Below are 21,478 nucleotides of genomic sequence, written 5' to 3' on the forward strand. Positions count from 1 at the left end.
TATGCTTGTTCTGCGTTTGGACGGAAAGTATAATTATTATTTTGATTTCCTCTTTCGTGAAACACTTTGTTCCAAAGTAATTGCAAGATGTCTAAGTTCTCCATCAATATACAACCTTCTGGCCCACAAGTCACACATGCTAGCTATCATAACCAAAATAAAAGAATATATATATATAATTACGATCGAGTTATGGTAAAAGTTTTGTTTAGAAATTGAAAATTTATAGGTTTTAAATTGATTAATTTTTTCTCTGAGTAAAGGGTATCTGAAAAAGTAAGATGTTGCTGTTGATCATTGCGGAGATATATACTTATTTCACATTGTGATCTTCGACGTGTCACGGCATTAAAAAGATAATAGAGTTTTCTTTTAAATTGGATTGAATTTTTTTTTTTCTAACCTAGTTTATTAAATTGATATTTATTAGGAAAATTTTCACTTATTATTAACCCCTGATCTTTCTTCATTTTTGTAAAAATGTACTCAAACTTTAAAATGTGTTAATTTAAGGTATTCATCTTCCAATTTTTTTCAATTTCAATCTTCCGTTAGAATTTTTCATTAAATCCTATCAAAATTCTTAAAATACCTCTATTTTTTTAAAAAAAAAAAAAAAGAAATTTTTTCAAAGATTCAAGTATGAGAATTTTTTTCAAATTCCGTTAAATTCTGACCAACACCTAAATCCTAACAATTTTTTTTTTTTTCTAAAAAGAATGAGATATTTTGGAAATTTTGATAGGATTTAATAAAAAATTCTAACAGATGATTGAAATTGAAAAAAATTGAAAGATAAATACCATAAATTGATACTTTTTAAAGCTTGAGTACATTTTTGCGAAAAAAGTGATGAAAGATTAGGAGTTATAAGTGAAGTTTTTCCTATTTATTATTAAAGTATAAAATTCTCATATGTATTTTTAATAGGATGAACAGATCATGTGAAATATGTTCTTAGAGAATATTTGTGAGAATTTAAAAGTACAGCATGTGAGAATAACATGCTCACATGCTCTCTTAATTAATCCTATTAAAATGCATATGAAAACACATACAAATATAAGTTTAATAAATCAATTAAGTGTTTGGTAAACTTGTTTAGTACAACTTTTTATGTACTAATTAAAAATACATTTTTATGCTCTTATCACAATTTCAATGATGTAGGACGGAATTTACTAATATTTTCGGTAAAAACAAAATAGAAAAGAAGTTAAAAATAATATTGAAGCAACACCGTTTGATTAGAAGTTTACCTGTTCGCAGACAATAGAAGTACAAAAGGAAAGACTTGATCGTCAAGCCAAGAGTTTATTTTATTTTATTTCCTTATTAGAATTAAGACTTTATTTCCTTTACTTATTAGAACTAGATTTGCTTTATTTATTTCTTTTCCTTTTAGAATAAGATTTACTTATACTACTAGAATAAAGTTTACTATTGTTACTAGAATAAGGTTTACTATTACTATTAGGATTAGGATTTCTTTCTCTACAAGTATTTCTCTTCTATAAATAGGTTTGCTTATTATGTAAAACTCACTCAATTGAATTGTTATAAAATTAGAGAATTCTCTCTCAAATACTCTGCGGAGTTTTGTCTTTCTTTTAGCCTGCAGCCGGCTTATTTTATCTTTTTAGGTAGAAGACGATCGAAGACGCTTCTCCTTGCAAAATCAAAGATGCTGCTCTTTGATTAGTTACCTTAGTCTTCCGCTATGTCATTCCAACAGGCTCTTATTCCATTAGATAATAGCTTTCTACTATTAGAGTGTGGTTGGCTCTGCAATTTCGCAAGTTAAATGCATGTATTTAGTCGAAATCTTAAAAAGTATTCTGTTTGGTAATGCATTTGGGGAAAAAAAAAAATGGCCGTTGAAAATGTGAAAAATTTCACATTTTCGCACAATTTAAAGGACGTGCGCTTTTAAAAGCAATTGCTATCCAATTGTTAATGTTTCCATCAAACTATCAATTGGTCAATATTCTCCCTCCAACTATCAAAAATTGTCAATGTTTCCCCTCAGTTAAATAAAACTGTCAATTCCTAACAGCAAGGGTATAATAGTCATTTCGTTACATACTAAATGTCTAAAATAACCTTTTGAATTTAAACAATTTCCTTAAAAATCTCAGAATCATATTCCACAGTGTTGTCCATGGTGGGTGTAGTGGCATCTGTTCGACAAATAGTTCTTGATGCCAAAGAATATCGTTTGTTTGCTAACAGGGATGGGATTTACCTCGTCTTGCACACAGTTTGATGTTTTTGGGATTTCAAGCAGTAGCGGTGTCAAAGAAAATTAAGGTTTGGACGCTTTTTTAATCGGATTGGGATTTTGAGATTTTTAAGGGAATTGTTTAAAATCAAAAAAGGTTATTTTAGACATTTAGAACAAAATGAAATGACTATTATACCCTTGCCATTAGGATTTGACTATTTTATTTAATTGAAGGGGGACATTGACCAAATTAATAGTTTGGGAAATTATATATATATTTTTTTCTTTATTTTTAGTAAGCCATCAACAAAAAGGAGAAAAATAAAATGAAACATGCCACCTGTCTGACGTACCCCAAGCGAGCGTGATCATTCAACCTGACACGAGAGTTAGATTTTGCAGGGCTTCTGTCCGATCTGATCAACAATGAATGAATTAATGTGTAATATATCTAACACGTACAGCACATTCATACCCAAACTCGTGAAACCATTCATAAATAAAAAAAATAAAATAATAAAGTAAATGGATAAAGTGAATATATATATATATATATATATATATATATATATATATATATAAACCATCGTAAAAACAAGGGAAAATTGTATCATTGGTCCCTGTGGTATGCCATAATTATTTTTCACTCCCTATAGTTTAAAAAGTTCATAAGAGATCCCTGTGGTATATAATAATTACAAATCGATCTCTTATGTCAAATTTTGTTAAATTTTTAACAAATTCCGTCAAATGTCATGTCAGCGCCACGTGTCGTCATCTTATTGGTGACACGTGGTGCTGACATGTCCAATCTTAATAAAAAAATAAAAATTTATTAAAAAATAAATAAAAATACTTATTTTTTTAAAAAAAAATTAAAATTCAAAAACAAAGAAGAAAAAAAAAGAAAAATCAAAAATGGGAAAGGGGGTGGCCGCGCGCCACACGCTTTCCCATTTTTTTTTTTTTTTTAAGAAAAAAAAATAAGTATTTTTATTTATTTTTTAATAAATTTTTATTTTTTTTATTAAGATGGATACGTGTCGCCATTTTATTGGCGACACGTGTCGCTGACGTGTAGGGCTAACAGATTCCGTCAAAATTGTGGACGGAAAATCGAACCAGGGAGTAAAACGTAATTATTGCATACCACAGGGATCTCTCATGAACTTTTTAAACCATAAAGAGTGAAAAATAATTATGGCATACTACAAGGACCAACGGTGCAATTTTTCCTAAAAAAAAGTACATAATTTGATTGAGTGGGGGAAGAAGCAGCAACTCTTTGTTCAGATTTTTATAAATTCGAACAGCAAATATGAAAGAGTTTTATAGAGTTTACTTGTCTAAATAGATCTTTAGCAGCTCATTTATTTGTTAGGACAAGTGGGTTTATAGGAGTTTTTTTATATTTACGATCTTTATTGCTAACAATTTAAACAACAAATTACTGAAAATTTGAACCCGGAAGAGAGAGGAGCAGTAGAAAGGCCTCCATTAATGAAGATGAGATGGCCTATCAAGTTAATTTATGGGCCAACCAATTGACGTTATGGTGAATTTTCCATACAGCCTACGAAGGAATCTTCTCCAAAATGAGGAGAAAGTGTCTTTAATAATAACTTCAGTCTCATTCTCATAAAATATTAAATAAATAAAATAAAACCCTTCATTCTTGCAATCATTAACAAGATATTAGAGAGGCAGATATGACATCCAAAGAGTCTCCTACAACAATTTTATTCAGGAGTCTGGATCCTCTCCAATTGGTTTAGGAGCCGGTCCTTTATAGGTGGAGGGCAAAATTGTTAAATAAAATGTGAAAAGATAATTTTATTCTCCACATATAAAGGACCGGCTCTTCTCCAGTTAGTTTCAACCGAAGAGGATCCAAAAGGCCTTGGGATGACGCTTCCTTGATTGCTAGTAATTAAGGCGACCTTTTCTTTTATTGGTCAAATAAAATTCTATTAATACAAACTAAATACAAAGAGAAGGGGTGGGCCCCAACATTAATAATCTTGAAACATTTGATATAGTGCCAAAATATATGATAAAATAAATGAGAAATGTTACACACATTCTTACTCTCTCACACTCAAATGCACAGTACTCCTTAACGTGGCAATAAAAATTGTTATTGGACGTTACCACGGGGAGTGTGCACTTGGAAGTACGAGTGATGGCGTACGTAGACTTCTCTAAATAAATTGAAAATTGGCCAAAAAATTGGCACGGTACAATGGCTTCTTGGTTTTGAGTGCCAAGAAAATGGCTATCAAGAATGACGGTTTTTAAAGCAATTCACAAGTGAGCCTGCTTGGGTGACTTCTGTAGCAGCAGCAAGAGACTTTGGATGCCACAATTGAAAAGATTGCATTGAGATCAACTGCATTGGAACCACTGCAGAGGAGAAATCCATTCCGATGTCCGACAAAAGAGGTGTCTGACAGATGATGCGCAATGGACATTTATACTGGTCAGGGGTGAGGCATGTAGGCGAAGGCGGTGGAGGGAGAGCCATAGATCTGGCTCAACGAACAAAGAAAAAGAGGATAGCATAAGGAGGAGGACGGAAAAAAGCGGGTGGAGAGGAGAAAGGAGACGGAGCTTTTTCTTTCTCACTTAAAGGGAAGGCAGAAAGGGCTCTCACTTAAGGAGAGGGAGAGTTTCTCTCACTGGAAACTAAACAGAGCAACGGTTCAAATTTAGTACTTTCTGAATATTTTCCCCCTAAGCCGCCACTGCATAAGGCGGCACAACGAAGCAATTGATTCGCTGCAGTTGTTTGAATCATTATTAAAGTTATCACAGAAAAGAAAAATCCCTCTCATGGACATGGCACAATAAAATTCATTAAAGATGTGTTTACATATACAATGTACATGAACAGCCTCAGTTATTAAAGCAATACATGGAATATGAATGTGATTCTCAGCCCACAAATTCAAAGGGAAAGTCAGCTTCGCGTTCAACTACTGTTGGTGGAATTTTACAAAGACAAGAAAATGATTCTCCCGAATAAAAACCAAACTGGGAAAGTGTTTCTGCACATCTTAAGCTAAACAGAGCACAAGTTATTCATGGGCTTCTGGTGCTCGAATGAGATGACTGGCCCCGGCTGCTTAGATCGTCGGAATGATCTTTCTTCAACATGGCCTCCAGGTTCTGAAAGCATCTCAACGGCGCAACCTGTATGCATTGTCGGGAGCCAAAGAGAAAAGGAAACCTTTAGTGTTAACAATTTACAACTATCAAGCAGGCCTGTGAAATGAAACAAAGAAACACCAAAAGAACCACCATTCAAGAGAATAAATAGATCGCAAGAGATGTCAGAACAAGTTCAATCGATAGTCGCAAACACTAGTACTTTGCAAAAACAAAGAAGGAATGCCTATTTGATGATCCTAGCAATGCGACCTATACGAGTACTGTGGATCTAGCCATCACAAAGTCTGAGAGCAGAAATTGAACAAGTTCTTTGCATATGCAACTTTCAGACCACTCGAGAATGAGTAATACTACATCTAACTTTTGTGTCCCTTCAAAAATAATGTAACTTTTAAAATCACCATTGAATTTGTGATTCAACAGTACAATTACCATTAGATTTTGATCCAGTGGCGATTTTAAAAGTCAGATCATTTTTTAAGGGACAGAAGAATGACATGTAGCATTACTCTCCGAGAATGACTTGGGAGAGAGCTCCAATAATTGTTTCATCAACAAGATTATTGGTAATTGGGTGGTGGAATTCAGTTGGGCTGTGAATAATTGTAAAGGAAACTCTTTGGTTGTGTCAATACTGAAATTGGCATGGATGGCCCTTTCCACATCTGAGCAGAAATGGTTTGCTCAGATACACAAGCAAAAATATAGAACTGAGAAAACTATATACAAAACTTTTGGAGACATGATATACTTTGGCTCACGTCTTGCAATAAACTTACACGGGAAGATTTTGAAGAGATTATGTAGTTGGGATGTTCCTCCTACAGCTTTTAAGTAGGTTAAGGTTTCAGCTATTTAATGTAATTCTTTTTTTGCTTGAGATATTTAGCTTTCCTTAGCTGGTCTGTTACTGTAAGCTCTGTATGTAACGCTTTGTACAGTGTTTCTTACTTGTTTTTTTCAATAAAGCTGTTTGGTTCGGTTTTTCAAAAAATATTCCGCTTTTAAACATTAAAAACACTATTCAGACATAATTATCCAAATAAGTTTTCAAGTGTAGCCGTTCACAGGAAACAGTTCTCAATTTCCATTTTTTAAAACACTTTTCAAAACAACAAATTTTAGAAAACAAAACAGAAAACACTTTTAGAAAACTTCCCTCACCTTCATATAAGAAAGTAAGGAAACATATGGATCAGTCTTTTATGCACAATAACAAGTGGAGGCTGGCTTCCACTTAGAAAACAAAATGGAGGTTGCCCCTTCACTGGAGGTGGAAGAGGTGGGTCTCTCTCCCCAACTCCTCCCAACACAAGGGTGGCTCTCGACCAGCCCCCTAACAAGAGGTGGCTTGTGACCACGCTCATTGACAGAGAGGTGGCTTGCGGCCACCCTCACTGACACAAGGGTGGAGTGAACAGATGCACATGTGCACCTACCCACCTACCCCCTCCCCCACCACACACACACACACACACGAAGAGAGACACGGAGAGAGAGTAGAAACCTTACACACACACACACACGAAGAGAGAGAGAGTAGAAACCTTCCAATGCCTTGGATGGCCAAAACTGTTGTGAATGGACTCCAGCTTTCTTATTATTTGCCGAAATGTTGGTCTTTTAGCTGGATTCTCACTCCAGCACTCCTCAATCAACCTGTAAGCAGAAATCATCAGCTATACTTCTATGAACTTGCACAAAATAATCCACAAAAACTAAATTACTAGATTTTTCGTTGTCAAAGAATTCACATATTTCTTCATGCCCGCATCCCACATTTAAGTTAAAACAAATAAGACAGGATCCTTACAGCATTAAACTGAAAAATCACCAAAATGTCATAACAAAATGCCATTCCAAGTGTCTGCTATTTTCTAAGTCAAGAATTTTGGAATAAACTATAATTTTCATTGATGAAAGCAAACAACACAAAATGGACAAAGTAGGTTTATCGTAAAATAAAAATAAAATAAATAAAAAATAAAAATTATACTAAGTATGCATAAAGTATCAAAAAACTTATGTCATTTACCATCAACAAGTAATGAAGGCTAAAATATATCAAACTTCAAAGGAATATATAGAACTTACTCTTTAAGTCCATGTCCGTAGCGCTTTGCTGGAGCTCTAAAAGGGGGACGCTCTTTTAGAGCATATACTTTAGTAACTTCATTTTCTTGCTTTGCAGAAAATGGTTGCTGGCCTTCAATCATCTGAAGTACAGAATATTGAAAATATCATTAATCAAGCCTGTTATGACCAAGTCAAATTTGACGAAAAAGCATAAGATAAAACACAAAGTCCAACTTACCACTTGAAAAGAAACAAACTTTATAAATTGCAAAAATGGATTAAAAAAAAAAAAAAGCAAAAAAGAAAAAAACTGAAAGAGAACATATGTGACAGGAGCAAACCAAGTTGTAAAGGGAAACAACGCAATTCCAGACATAATGACAGAGAACAGAAACGAAGATGACTAAGAATTTAGAAATACTCTTTGTACTAGAAGTAAGAACGAAGAAAAAAAATAAAGAAACAATAAGTTGATATATCATGTCAGCATTACATGTTAAAAAATTTGGGAGGGGGGGGGGGGGGGGGGGGGACAAGGGGCCTTTTAATGCTCTCTTCATTCTTATTTATTAATTTCGACCATCACTGATACTATGTATATAATGTATGAAGTATTTTCTTCCTAGCATATTGGGTACATAAAGAAGAATGTTTTACATACATATATCTAATTATATGCCAACATGGTGGGTCTTTCTTAGGTTGGTGAGGCTGTATTTAACTAAGAGTTGGTATGCTATAATATAATTAAGATACCATATCTTCCATAATCATGACATGAAAAATTAAAGGGAAAATATGATGGAACCTCCATGTGCTTTACCTGATTTTGAATTTTAGACTCCAGTTTACAATTTTGTAAATTTAAGACCAGACTTTACGATCATTTTAAATCCGATAACTTGTTCCATTTTTTTCGTCAAATAAATAATAAAACAAAATTAAAATACAATTATGCCCCTCCTATTAAAAAAAAAAAAGAAAAGAAAAAAAGAAAAGAAAAAAAAAAGTAGAACTGAAAAAAAGAAGGAAAAAAAGAGAGAAGAAAAGTGGAGTATGGTAACCCGGCCACCGCAACTAGGCACAACCCAACCACGACCACTCGCAGACAACCAGCATCGTGACTAGGTTACCCAGCCACCGCGGCTAGGTCATACCCAACCACCATGGTTGGTTTACCCAGCAAATGGTTGTGGCTGGGTCGTACCAAGCCACCATGGTTGGGAAGTATAGGCATGATCCAACCTCTTCTCTTTTCTTTTTTTTCTTTTTTCTTTTTATTTTTTTATTAGGAGGGACATAATTGTATTTTCACATCATTTTATTTATTTATTTGACAAAAAAATGGACAAATGTCTTGGATTTAAAATGACTGTAAACTCGAGTCCTAAATTTGAAAAGTTAGAAACTAGGGTCTAAAAGTCAAAATCAAGAAAAGTACATGAGGTTTCCCTCATATTTTCACAAAATTGAATATACATAATCATAAATAGGCATTGCACACTGAATTATCGCCTTAACGTTATTCTTTCATCCAAAAAAATACAATTCTTTTCTTCACAAACAATGCCAAAATGACATCCTTATCATTCAGAAATACACATTCATCATGAGGAGCATAAACTCATAAATGAGGTAGCACATACATCCCCTTTTATTTATAAGAGTTTGATTCATTGATCTTCAAAGATCCACACAGATATCAAACAGGAAACAGGATTTATAAATAGGGCCAATTCCTCCATGGAATAGCCTATTCCATCATTTGATTGTGGCATCATTACTAGGAATAATTATTCCAATGGAATAGATATTCCCCTAACGGGGGTGGTTGGGCACCCATTGGGGATGAGTTTTTTTATTTTATTTTTGGGTGTCAAAATAAAAAATGGTTTTTTGGGAGATGATTTAGAGTTAGTGTAGTTTAGGAAATTTGGTTGAACTATGATTCAATTCTAGTTAGAAAATTTACGTTCTTGTGTTGTCACCAAACAAATAAATAGGAATGGTCATTCCAATCCAGCTTCTTGTATTCCTCGTAATACCCACTCCTATTCCTACGTATTCATCATTCTAGCATACCAAATGTACCCTTACAAATATATTCAAGTTTAGAAATATAGAAGGAGCTTACCTCTTGCAGAATTAAAGCAAATGAGAAAACATCAACTTTGGTATCATATTCTTTGTTGCTGAAAACTTCTGGAGCCACATATCGGCCTGTCAATTACAACTAGCATACTTTAATGACGAACTAAAATTCATCAAGCGTGCATGTTAGGATATATTATATCTTTACAAAAATGATGTATAGCCATGCAAGAACTCAACCACATTGAGAATTGTAGACACTACGACAAAAAAGATCACTCACAGGAAGTTTCTTGACAAGTAAGAGGCCTATCTTCTTTAACTGTCATCAACTTGCTAACTCCAAAGTCTGCAACTTTCAAGTGCCCAGAATCATCCCGCAATATATTTCTGTTATCTTACTCGTAAGCAACACAAAAAAATGCCGACAGTTTCAGGCAATTATGGCTTAACAATGGATTTTTAACTGAAAATTATATGCTAATCTCAGAAAGTGTGAATACACAAAAACAATTCAGGTAAGAGAGCTCAAGTTGAAGAAGAAAACTCACGAAGGTTCAAGATCACGATGAATTATTGGTTCTGGCTTATTCTCGTGCAAATAATTCATTCCCCTGAAAATTTTCCAAGGACAATGTAACAAGTGAAGATATCCAACAAATAATAGTGATTCTTATTCTCACACAAAGAAGCAAGAAACCAGCAGAAAATAGAACTGAACAATGTTTATGAACCAAATAGTGAATTATATGAACTGCTCATTCATTCCCATAATCAACATGAATGGTTTAAACTTAATATTACTATGATTTTATTTCTTTTGAAAGGAAGAAACCGACATATCTTGAAGCTACAAAAAGCAAATAAAATTTGTATGGAGGATATGATATCTATCAATTTCAATCTTGATGCAGAAAGACCACATCTCATATGCCACAATGAAATTTGAGCCCAATTCTAATCACCTAACCAAAGACGAGAAATTTGGCAGTCAATTCTGAACATCAAAACATTGACCACAATCAATTGATAAGAAGCGGTACATTGTTAGAATAAAAAATAAATACCATTGCTTTCCTACCAGATAATTCATTCCAAAACTATGATCCAATGGCATATTTCTTTGCTTCTTTCAGTTCTCTGAGAACTTCTCTTTCTTTCAGTTTTCATCATCTTAATCTATATCATATATGATCAATAACTATTTCTATATATTACAGGTACAATTTGAAAGGTGTTTGTTTTGATCTTTTCTCAGCCCAGCATAAGCTAGAGTTTATTAAATATCAACTATAGCGTTAGAATCTGAACAACTTAAACAACTGAAAGTAATCATGAGATTTTTTTAGTGACATATATAAGATTAATTGTCATTCACTTCATACAGCATTCCAAATTTTACAAATTTATTGTGTTTATGTACCATTAATTGTAATTCTCAAATTAAAAATGGCCACTGCAATCTTTGACTACCAACTCAGAGCAAGCAATCATTGTAATTCGTTAAAGAAAATAAGAAAAAAGTAAGAAACCTTGCAATATCAAGTGCAAATCTCACAGCTGTTTGTGCCTTTAATTGTCCTTTTTTTTTCATGAATGCGGCAAGATCTCCCTGGAAAAGTGAGACAAAGATTCAGATAATGATTTGCACTTTATTAGCAACCATACCACCCTTTAAGTTAAATACATCATAGTTAGCTATTCTGTTGATTCTTCTCCTAACAGGACCCACCAATTTACAAATATTTGTGTGTGCGTGAGGCAGCATCCCATCAAGATTGATCCTTTTATCATGCAGTGGTATATTTTATAACAAGCTATTCAATAAATTAAGATTCTCTTGTATAAGAGATTAAGTCAAAATTTTTTTTGATAGGTAATAAGTAGGTCTTATTAAAAGCGTAAGGCGCCCCTCAATACACCGGCAGTATACAAGAGAACGCACCTAGCTAGAAAGAGAAAAACGAACAAGAAATTCATCAAAGGTAAACGACAACGGTGACACAAAAGCCACCGTCCAAAGATACAAAGTATGAAAAAAAGAAGCTAAAATTTCCTCCAATGATCTCTCCAAGTCCTCAAAACACCTATCATTTCTTTCCTTCCAAACACACCAGAGAATGCATGTTGGCACCATCTTCCAGATAACAGCACTCCTTTGCCTCCCAGCCGTCCACCAACACTCAAACAAGTCAAGGACTCTTAGAGGCATAACCCAAGACAGCCCAAAACGAGAAAAAATAGCACTCCACATAGCGTATGCAACATCGCAGTGAAGGAGAAGGTGATCCACTGATTCCCCGCTTCTCTTACACATGCAACATCTATCCACCACAATGATATGCCTCTTCCTGAGGTTATCCCCCGTTAGGATCTTGCCTAGAGCCGCAGACCAAGCGAAAAAAGCCGCCCGCGGAGGAGCCTGAGTCTGCCATACACTCTTCCACAGAAAGTGACTTCTCACATCGCAAGTCAGAGAGCTAAAGAAAGACCCTACCTTGAACAAACCTTTTTTGGAAGGGGTCCACCACAATTTGTCTTCACTGCCTCTATTAAGACTGACCGAGTGCAATACCTGGAAAAACGCAGCAAAGGTATCCACTTCCCAATCATGCGCTTCTCTAAAAAAGCACACGCTCCACTGATTGAAGCCCCCCACAGGCTCCACATTATCCGCAACTGAAGCATCCTTCGCACGAGCAATTCCAAATAACACAGGAAAAGCTTCCTTAAGAGTTGAGTTCCCACACCACAAATCATGCCAAAATTTTGTTCTAGCCCCACCTCCCACCTCAAATCTAGAGAATCCTACAAAATTCTCCCACCCTTTCCTGATGTTCTTCCATAACCCCACCCCAAAAGTACATGTAGGCTCTAGGGAGCACCAACCTCCCCATAGACTTCCAAACTTGGAATCCACCGCTATTCTCCACCAAGCATCCCTCTCAATCCCATAACGCCACAGCCATTTGCCTAATAGAGCCTTGTTAAACACCACCAGATTTCTAATACCCAACCCGCCTTCTGAAACTGGAGTGCACACTTTAGACCATTTCACCAAATGATACTTGAACTCATCACCAATTCCTCCCCAAAGGAAGTCTCGTTGTAGCTTCTCAATACGAGCACCTACACTTGCCGGGATAGGAAAAAGAGACAAAAAATACGTGGGCAAGTTGGAAAGAGTACTCTTGATTAGGGTAACTCTACCTCCCTTGGAAAGGTATAACCTTTTCCAGCTGGCCAACCGACGTTCAACCTTCTCAATAACACCATCCCAGATATGAATAGATTTGTAGGAAGCCCCCAACGGAAGGCCTAGATACTTCACCGGTAGATTAGCAACCCCACACCCTAGAATATCGGCAAGACCTTCCACTTGAACTACGTCTCCCACAGGGATTAAAGCTGACTTGGCCAAATTAACCTTCAAGCCCGAAGCAGCTTCAAATAGAAGAAAGAGGCTTCTAAGATAACGCAACTGAGCATGGCGAGCATTGCAAAAAATCAAAGTATCATCTGCAAATAACAAGTGTGAGAATGAAACATTACCCACACTAAATCCTTCGAGTAAGCCCCCCCCTACCGCAGCTGAAATCATTCGACTCAATGCCTCCATCACAAAAACAAATAACAAGGGTGAGAGAGGATCCCCTTGTCTCAATCCACGTGAACTGCTGAAAAATCCATTGGGAGAGCCATTAACCATCACTGAAAATCTCACAGAGGATATACAATGTTTTATCCAAGAGCACCATTTTTCTCCAAATCCACATCTCCTCAATACAAACAAGAGAAAATCCCAATTGACATGATCATAAGCTTTTTCCAAATCCATTTTGCACATGACTCCAGGCTCTCCAGATCTTAATCTACTATCCAGACATTCATTAGCAATAAGTATTGGGTCCAAAATTTGTCTCCCCTTGACAAATTAAGTCAAAATTATTAATAAGAAGCTTCTTTTTATTAAAAAAGAACAAAAAATGAATGTCAATTTTCAGCTCGTATAAGAGTTATTAAAACTCATTCATCTTGGTTCTCTATGACACATACATGCACACATCACTATAAGTGGTAAAATTTCCAAAGGATAAGAAAATTTTATACATGCAAACTAAAGGTCTAAAAATGTCTACAATCCATGAAATAGCCGCTATTCGTATAAATCAATAGACAACTCTATTATATGCTAACAGATGAAGGGATAGAAAAACCTTGGCCAGATATTCTGTCACAATCATCATCGGACTACTTTGAGTCACAGCACCCAGAAACTGGACTACATTTGGATGTCGTATCCTCTGAAGCAATGCAAGCTCATCCCTGAATGCCCTCCTGTGATAAAAAGCAACCACTTTAAAGACCATTAAAAGATGGGAAAGAATGAACTGCAAAAGCCTTCCGTAATCTAAAAGCAACCCACACTTTATCCTCATCACTAATTACTTCGTCCCCAAGCCTCTTCACAGCTACCTGTATCCCCCGCCACGACGCTCTATGGAACGTTCCCTGAGACATTTTTACCCATACCATATTGTCAAATTCGGCACAGAAGCAAGGCAATTACAAAGACAAAATCAGACCCAGTACTACATTTCATCAAACTAAAAACTTTCATAATTATTAACTTCCAATACAAAGCTATTCACGCAGATTGTGAATGAGTACGCATCCAAAACAACAAAACTTAAACCCAGAAGGCAAAAAAACTTTGATTCGGTAATCCGCGAAACTCGCCACAATGTCAACCATATACTATGGTCGAAGCACCAAGATCAAAAAACGCACCACACATATATTACGGAAACTTAAAAGCAAACTGATTTAATCAATCATTCATGTTTGCAAAATGACCCATGTGGCTTAAGATGCAGAAAAATTGAGAGAATTTTACCTTGGTTATTCCGACACTGTCGGTAAAATCAATCTCTTTTGGATCAATTTCGTATTCCGGGACTTCACGAGCATGGTTAACGTGCATTGGAGCCATCTATTTCGCAGTAAAAAATCACAAACACCAATAAAAAAACCATCATGAACACACTAATTAATCAACGATCCAAATCTGAAGCTAATGACGCAAATGCGTACCAGAGGCTTGGCGCCGTGTTTCTCCAAAAGCTTGATCGACTCGTGGTTCTTGTAATATATAGCATCCGCGAGGGGCTGTTTTGTCAAAACCAAAATCAGATTTCAAATTCGTTGAGAAGAGAAAGGAAAAGATAGAATTGGGACGAGGAGCAGAGCTCTTACGGTGCTCCCCCAGTTGTCCTTGACGTCGACCTCGGCGCCGCGGTCGAGCAAGAGCGAAACGACGTCGGCGAGGCCCTGGCAGGCGGCCACGTGGAGGGCCGTGCGACCGTCGATGTCCTTGAAGTTGACGTTGACTCCTGATTCCAGGACCTCTCTGATTCCCTCCACGTCGCCTCCATTGGCCAGGTACATCAAGCGCACCCCCGGATCGATCCCCTCCGCCACCTCATCACCGTCGGTCTCGTGCTCCTCCTTGTGCCGGTCCGGCGCCATCGACGACTGCTTTCCCAGCGTGAACCGTAACGTCGGTTTCGGTGATTCCATGCCCCTAATTCACCGAGATGTCCGAATTTTCGCGACTCGCTTTGAGAATGAGAATTGAGAGATTTGTGAATTGTGAAGGTTTCTTCAAGTGGTAGGTACCTAAGTACCTTTCAGGAGTTTCAAATAGTGGGGGGGGCGGTGGTGCAATCCACGTGTTCCGGAGCGCGTCTGGGAAATTTCGGCGCAGGGTGTTCAGAGTGCCGTTAACTAACGTAAGTTGGAGACTAACGGCGCCACCGACATGTAATATGTTCACACTAAAAATAATGAGAAAAAAGACAATTGAAAATGATTTTGAGGATGGAAATTTATTATTGTTATTTTTTTTTTTCTTATTTGATGAGAGATCTTCAACTTTATTCATAATTGCTAAATTATTTCACTAATACATTTTTAGCTCTTCCAAATATTAGGTTTTTATTGTTATTTTATTTTTTTTTAATACCCAAAAGAAAAATATATGGAACGACGATGCGCGTAACGTAATAATTGACGACGTCACGACGTCGTTGATACATTTTCCTGCCATATCCCGCAAAGTTGCAGTCGTGAGAGGGTAGGGTAGACTTTTCTCCGTTTTATTTATTATTTTTGGAAAGACTTCAAATAAAATATGCACAGCAAGTCTGTAACAGTTTGGCTCATGCGAGTCATGTGGATATATATCATTTGATATTTATGGAATGCTTGGGTGAGAAGAAAATTTTAAATTTTTTTAAATAGTATTTTTAAATATTAAATTTTATTTATTTATTTAATTTTATCTCCAATTTTTTAAACCACTCAAACATAATTTAAGAAAATAAATTTTTTTGATAATTTTTTTAAAAATTACACACCTAAATGAGCTATTACTTGCCAAAAGAAAAGAAAAGAAAAGAAAAGAAAAAGGTGTTGGGTAATCTCTGACAATAATCCCACTAAAGTTAGCATAATCTACTTGTAAAAGTTGAAAAAGTTCAGGTCGACATTCCTAAAATTTTGCTGTTCAAATTTCTAATAATTCGGTTGATATTTCTAAAATTTTGATGTTCAAATTGTTAATAAGTCAAACAGTAAATATTAAGAATCCAAGTCTTTCTTTTTATATTTTGTATAATGTTATGCTTATTTCTGCATAAAATGATTTCGATATTTTTTTTTCAGACAGCAGACACATTCGACTATCTTTTAAACAATACAGTCGACCTTCACATTCAAGTAGTCGACCACCACCAGAATCTAGCCAGTACCGATATCTGACAACGTCCGGTCACTGTCGTCGAATTCTGAACACCTTCGTTGGAATCCAATCAGCTCAGATTCCGATGACCATAATGGTTGGATTTCGGCCATCTGGTCGGGATCTGGCCAGATTCTGGCCTATTGGCCAGGATCATGCTATTTTGTGCCGGATTCTAGCCAAAATGGTCAGCTTCCAGCCAGCTGACTGGGATCTTGCCAAAACGGTCATTTTGGCCGAATTCCAACACAAATGACTAAATTCTGACCACCTTCGCCAAACTCCAGCCAACCCAAATTCTGACGAAACTATTCGAATTTCGGTCTTTATCCCGAAATCCGACAATAATAATCAGAATCCTACGGGTCAGTGACGGAGTCTCGTCGCCAATGATTTTTATATTATTTTACATTATATTATTTTATTATATATTTCTATGTTGTGAATAAAAATTAATTTTTATAAGTTAATATGATTGAATGAAAATATAAAAAATATTTGTGATTTTCTATACGTGTCAAACATAAAAACATGTTTTAAGTGTAAAAATATTTTTTTGAAAAATAACTTTTGTAAAATTATTTTACTACAAAAACTATTTAATGACACTTTTTTCTTGTTTTCAAAGACGGTTGGTATGATTTGATCCATTATAAGTGTGAGATTTATAAAAGTGTATTGAATAAAGAAATTGAAGGTACTTTTATAATTTTTTTTAAAAAAAGAAAGAGAAATTAAAAAAAAAAAAAACAAAAAAACAAAAAACAAAAAGAGCACATGAGAAGAGTATAATAGCTTTTTCATATTAGTTTTATTATTTATTTGAAGAAAAAAAAATGAGTAGATATTTTAAATTTAAAATCTTTGTAAATTATGAGATTAATTTAACCAAATTTAAGATCCAGCTAATGATAATTATGTAAAAGAAAAGAATCATGATTTTCATGTGAGAGTGCAGGCTGTCTTTGACCACGAAACATGTGATGTGACGTCACATTCACGTACACCCAGTCATAGAGGGTAAAGCTGCAGCTCAAACTTCGGCCACAAATCTTGGTAGCATACGCACGTGCCATCACCATCCAAGGAAACCGCCTCAAAATATTGAAATTGGCTTAATTGTGGTAAATAAATAATTAAAAAAAAAAAAAAAAAAGCATTTAAGCTTTAGTTTTTTTCAGCGTTCTAAATTTAGTTTTAAATTTTTTCATGAGAAAAAATAGAGTTAGATTGAAGGGTCAAATGTATTTTTAGTACATGCGGTAAGAATCATTATCAAATGGCTGTTTCGGTGTCAAAAAGTATTACAGGTGGTACATGTTGTTAATCGGATTATTTACTTGGCATTTCTGTTCAGGTTCTGTCCAATGTTTTTTATGGAGATTCACGTCACCTCCTTAAAATCATGACACTTGTCTTGTGCACCACATATTTTAGACAATTCAAAATATCATATGACGTGACCGTATATCATAGATGGTACTTATTGTTGAAGTGTCCCACATCGCTAAGATTTTCTTCACCTGGACACTTTATAAGCCATGGTATCCCCTCCTATCTTAAGGCGTCTTAGGGAGAGGATTGGGTCGTCCCTCCCGCTGCCGCTCTGATGCAATACACGTGATTGAACAATAGTGTCACACATGAGGGAGCGTGTTAAGTATCCTATTTCTTAAGGCATCTTTTGAGAGTGAGTAAGGCTCATGGACTTTTACATGGTATCAGAGCAGGCCAAGTTCCTTTGACAATGATGGGCCTTTCCCTCCCGTTGTTGAACACGTGTTTGGCCAAAGATGCCACATGTGAGGGGGCGTGTTAAAGTGTCTCACATTGCTAAGAGATCCTTGTCTTGTAGACTTTATAAGCCATGGACACCCCTTCTCTCTCAAGGCGTCTTTTGAGAGTGAGTAAGGCCCATGAACTTTTACATAGTAAAACAAATCCTAAAAAAGCACTCACAAACCTTTTGTTATAATTTTTCAAAAATTATAATTTTTTAATGTTTTGTTATTTATTTATTTATTTATTTATTTATTTTTGTCAAAGCAAGAGGATGCACCCCTTCTCTCTCAAGGTGTCTTTTGAGAGTGAGTAAGGCCCATGGACTTTTACATAGTAAAACAAATCCTAAAAAAGCACTCACAAACCTTTTGTTATAATTTTTCAAAAATTATAATTTTGTAATGTTTTGTTATTTATTTATTTATTTATTTTTGTCAAAGCAAGAGGATGCACCCCTTCTCTCTCAAGGCGTCTTTTGAGAGTGAGTAAGGCCCATGGACTTTTACATAGTAAAACAAATCCTAAAAAAGCACTCACAAACCTTTTGTTATAATTTTTCAAAAATTATAATTTTGTAATGTTTTGTTATTTATTTATTTTTTTTTTTTGTCAAAGCAAGAGGATATTCAAATTCAAATAACCAATTTGTTTCCAATTCAAATTACAACAAATAAGATTCCAGTGCATGCATCTAGATTTTGACACCATAAAAAAACGACGACCTTGGACATTTGAAAATTATCAAGAGAATCCATGATTAATTAGAAAAGTAAACTTTTCAAGAATCTCAAACTAATTAAAAGTAAGAACTAATTTCATAAAAGTACTAATCTCAAACAAAAACCTTGGTCATCATTAGTTTTCAAGATCTTATCTCAAACTTTATGTACAGAAACAAATTAAAAAAATAAAAAATCAGAGAAAAAAAATAAAAAATGAAATCAGAGCCATGCTATGGTGAGTAATTCTACATATACATTAACTATCTATCAAGTGTCCATAAAAATATGATGTAGCGTTTAAAATTACCATTTTATCAAAATCATCATTTGATCAATCACACGTTCAATGATGATTTCAAAAGTCACATCATTTTTTTTTATGGACACTTAATGTACATATAGAATTACTCTCTGCTGGTGAGAAACGAGATTAACAGGAGTAACAGATTATATGATTTACGTACTCTAAAAATATAGAGTAATTCTACATGTACATTAAGTGTCCGTCAAATGTCTATCAAAAAATGAAGTAGCTTTTAAAATCACCACAGGGCATGTAATTGATCAAATTGTGACTTTAAAAGTCACATCATTTTTTATGGACACTTAATTAATGTATATGTAGAATTACTCAAAAATATATGTCAATTTAAAGACTAGATTAAGAGTAATTCTACATATCATATAAATGTCTATTAAATAATGATGTAACTTTTAAAATCACCATGAATTTAATCAATCACATGTTTAATGGTGATTTTAAAAGTCATCTCATTATTTGATAGACATTTATATATCATATAGAATTACTTCTAAATTAAAGATAGAGATTAAAGATATTTCACCCGCGACAAAATTTTTGAAAGACAATTTTATCCAATAAGAAATTGTTGTCCGTATAATAGATTTGACCGTATTTTCTATTACAAACAATAAAAGAAATAGTCAGAAGGAAAATTCCATTTTACTTAAAATAGTATTGTCTGACTTTAGCAATTGCAGGTGGGCTGCAAATTCTTGATTTGTTTTGGCCAAGTCAACGATCTTTGTTTAAATTAAACCCTAATTATAAGGTTGTCGTTGGGAAGTTGATCATGTCAAAATAGAATCTTTCACTAATTAAGATATACTTCAATATGCCACTTTGAGGCTTCATGGCATTGTTATTATAATGACCAAATACGAGTTTTGGATAGGGTTTTGACTTTTGGATAGGTTGGGTTAGCGGGTTTAGAACTTCTAGTAATTTGCCGTTGAAATTGTTAAACAAATTGTTATTTCATTGTCAATATCCTTTCAAATTATCAATTGTGTCAATGTTTCTATTTTAAACTATTAAAAATTGTCAACGTCTCCCTAATAACAAATATACGTTTCATAAAATTATTAAAATAAAATAAAAACTAAAACAAATATAAAATAATGAAAATTTATAGAAAAAATAAATAAAAAGTAATATTTTTTTTTTCCATTTTTTTGGTTTATCTTTTATTTTTTTTGAAAAAAAAAAATTGCTCTTTTTTCATTTTTTTTTAATTTTCAATTTTTTTATTTTTTAAATAATTTTTTAGATTTTATCTGTTAGTTTAAGTTTTTTTTTTTTTTTTTCCCAAATTTATGAGGACATTTTTGTCTTATTGAAAAACAATTATGGTCATTTTTGTCCTTTTGTTGGTCTTAGGGGGACATTAACATTTTTTGATAGTTTGAGGAGGTTATTAACAATTAAGTGATAGTTTAAGGGGGATATATATACTTTTCCCATAAAGTTTATATGAGATTTACTTATTCAAATAAATTTTGAATTGTTCGACCACCTAATGAACATTTAAAATTGTTATGGTTTGTTTGGGTATTGAATTTTTGAAATTAGAATTGAATTTTAATTCTATTTACAAATTTTGAGACAAAAAAATGTGTTTGGGTGTTGAATTTTTAAATTGAAAAATACTATTTTTTAATGGTAATAAATGATTGGAAGTTTGAAAAGTTGTGTATAATGATTGGTATTGTGAAAAGTTGTGTGAAATAATAATTTAAATAATAATAATTTATTATATATTGATTGTTTAATTAAAAAATAAATAAATATTTTTTTTTAAAAAAAAATTAAAATTAAAAAAAAAAAAATTAAAATGGATGCAAAGGGTGGCTACTGACCTTTGGGGGTGGCCGCGCGCCACCCCCAGAGGTGACCAGGATGGTGCGCGGCCACCCCTCTGCCTTTTTTTTTTTTTTTTTTTTTTTAAATTTCTTTTAATTTTTTTTATTTAAGTTTTTTTTTATTTTATTATTTAAATGTGAGACCCACACGTTTTTTTGAGACAACTTCTCCTGCGTGTGGGTCCTAGTCATTAATCAGAATGTCAGAATTGAATTTTAATTCAATTCGGGTCAAAATTCGGGTTTTATGCGGGTGGGTGGGTTTTAGAAAAAACCCGAATGGAATAATTATTATTTTCTGATGCCAAACAGACCATAAAAGAGCTCATATGAGACTTTTCCGTCCAAATAAATTTTGAAGAAAAATTTACATACCTCCCTCAAACTATCACTCAATTGACAATGTCCCCCAAACTTTTAATTAGCTCAGTGTCTCCTAATGACGAA

General features: G+C 34.2%; 1 protein-coding gene across 2 annotated transcripts; it reads right to left on the minus strand.

The window, feature by feature from the left end:
- Window positions 1-5,057: 5,057 nt before the first annotated feature.
- LOC133867935 (integrin-linked protein kinase 1) lies at window positions 5,058-15,275 on the minus strand. 2 transcript variants are annotated; one of them, XM_062304716.1, is made up of 12 exons: window positions 14,819-15,275; window positions 14,657-14,731; window positions 14,460-14,555; window positions 13,989-14,074; window positions 13,780-13,900; window positions 11,095-11,174; window positions 10,114-10,176; window positions 9,846-9,952; window positions 9,606-9,691; window positions 7,490-7,611; window positions 6,908-7,054; window positions 5,058-5,416 (listed from the first exon to the last, which is right to left on the minus strand). In XM_062304716.1, the coding sequence occupies exons 1-12, from the start codon at window positions 15,140-15,142 to the stop codon at window positions 5,404-5,406; spliced, it is 1,320 nt and encodes a 439-aa protein (XP_062160700.1). In that variant the 5' UTR covers window positions 15,143-15,275; the 3' UTR covers window positions 5,058-5,403. The 2 variants fall into 2 exon arrangements, with proteins under 2 accessions (XP_062160700.1, XP_062160699.1); XM_062304715.1 differs by having other exon boundaries at window positions 6,943-7,054; window positions 14,819-15,258.
- Between the last annotated feature and the right edge of the window lie 6,203 nt (window positions 15,276-21,478).

This window comes from Alnus glutinosa, chromosome 5 (assembly GCF_958979055.1).
Source record: "Alnus glutinosa chromosome 5, dhAlnGlut1.1, whole genome shotgun sequence".
NCBI classification, from domain to species: Eukaryota; Viridiplantae; Streptophyta; class Magnoliopsida; order Fagales; family Betulaceae; genus Alnus; species Alnus glutinosa.

Bases quoted from the DNA above. Each gene is read 5' to 3' on its own strand.
- LOC133867935 (XM_062304715.1), bottom strand. From the start codon at position 15,142: ATGGAATCACCGAAACCGACGTTACGGTTCACGCTGGGAAAGCAGTCG. The intron at 13,901-13,988 runs GTGGGTTGCTTT...TTTTTATCACAG, and splicing joins ATTAGTGATGAGGATAAAGT to GAGGGCATTCAGGGATGAGC. The intron at 5,417-6,942 runs GTTTCTACTCTC...CAATGCATACAG, and splicing joins GCCATCCAAGGCATTGGAAG to GTTGCGCCGTTGAGATGCTT.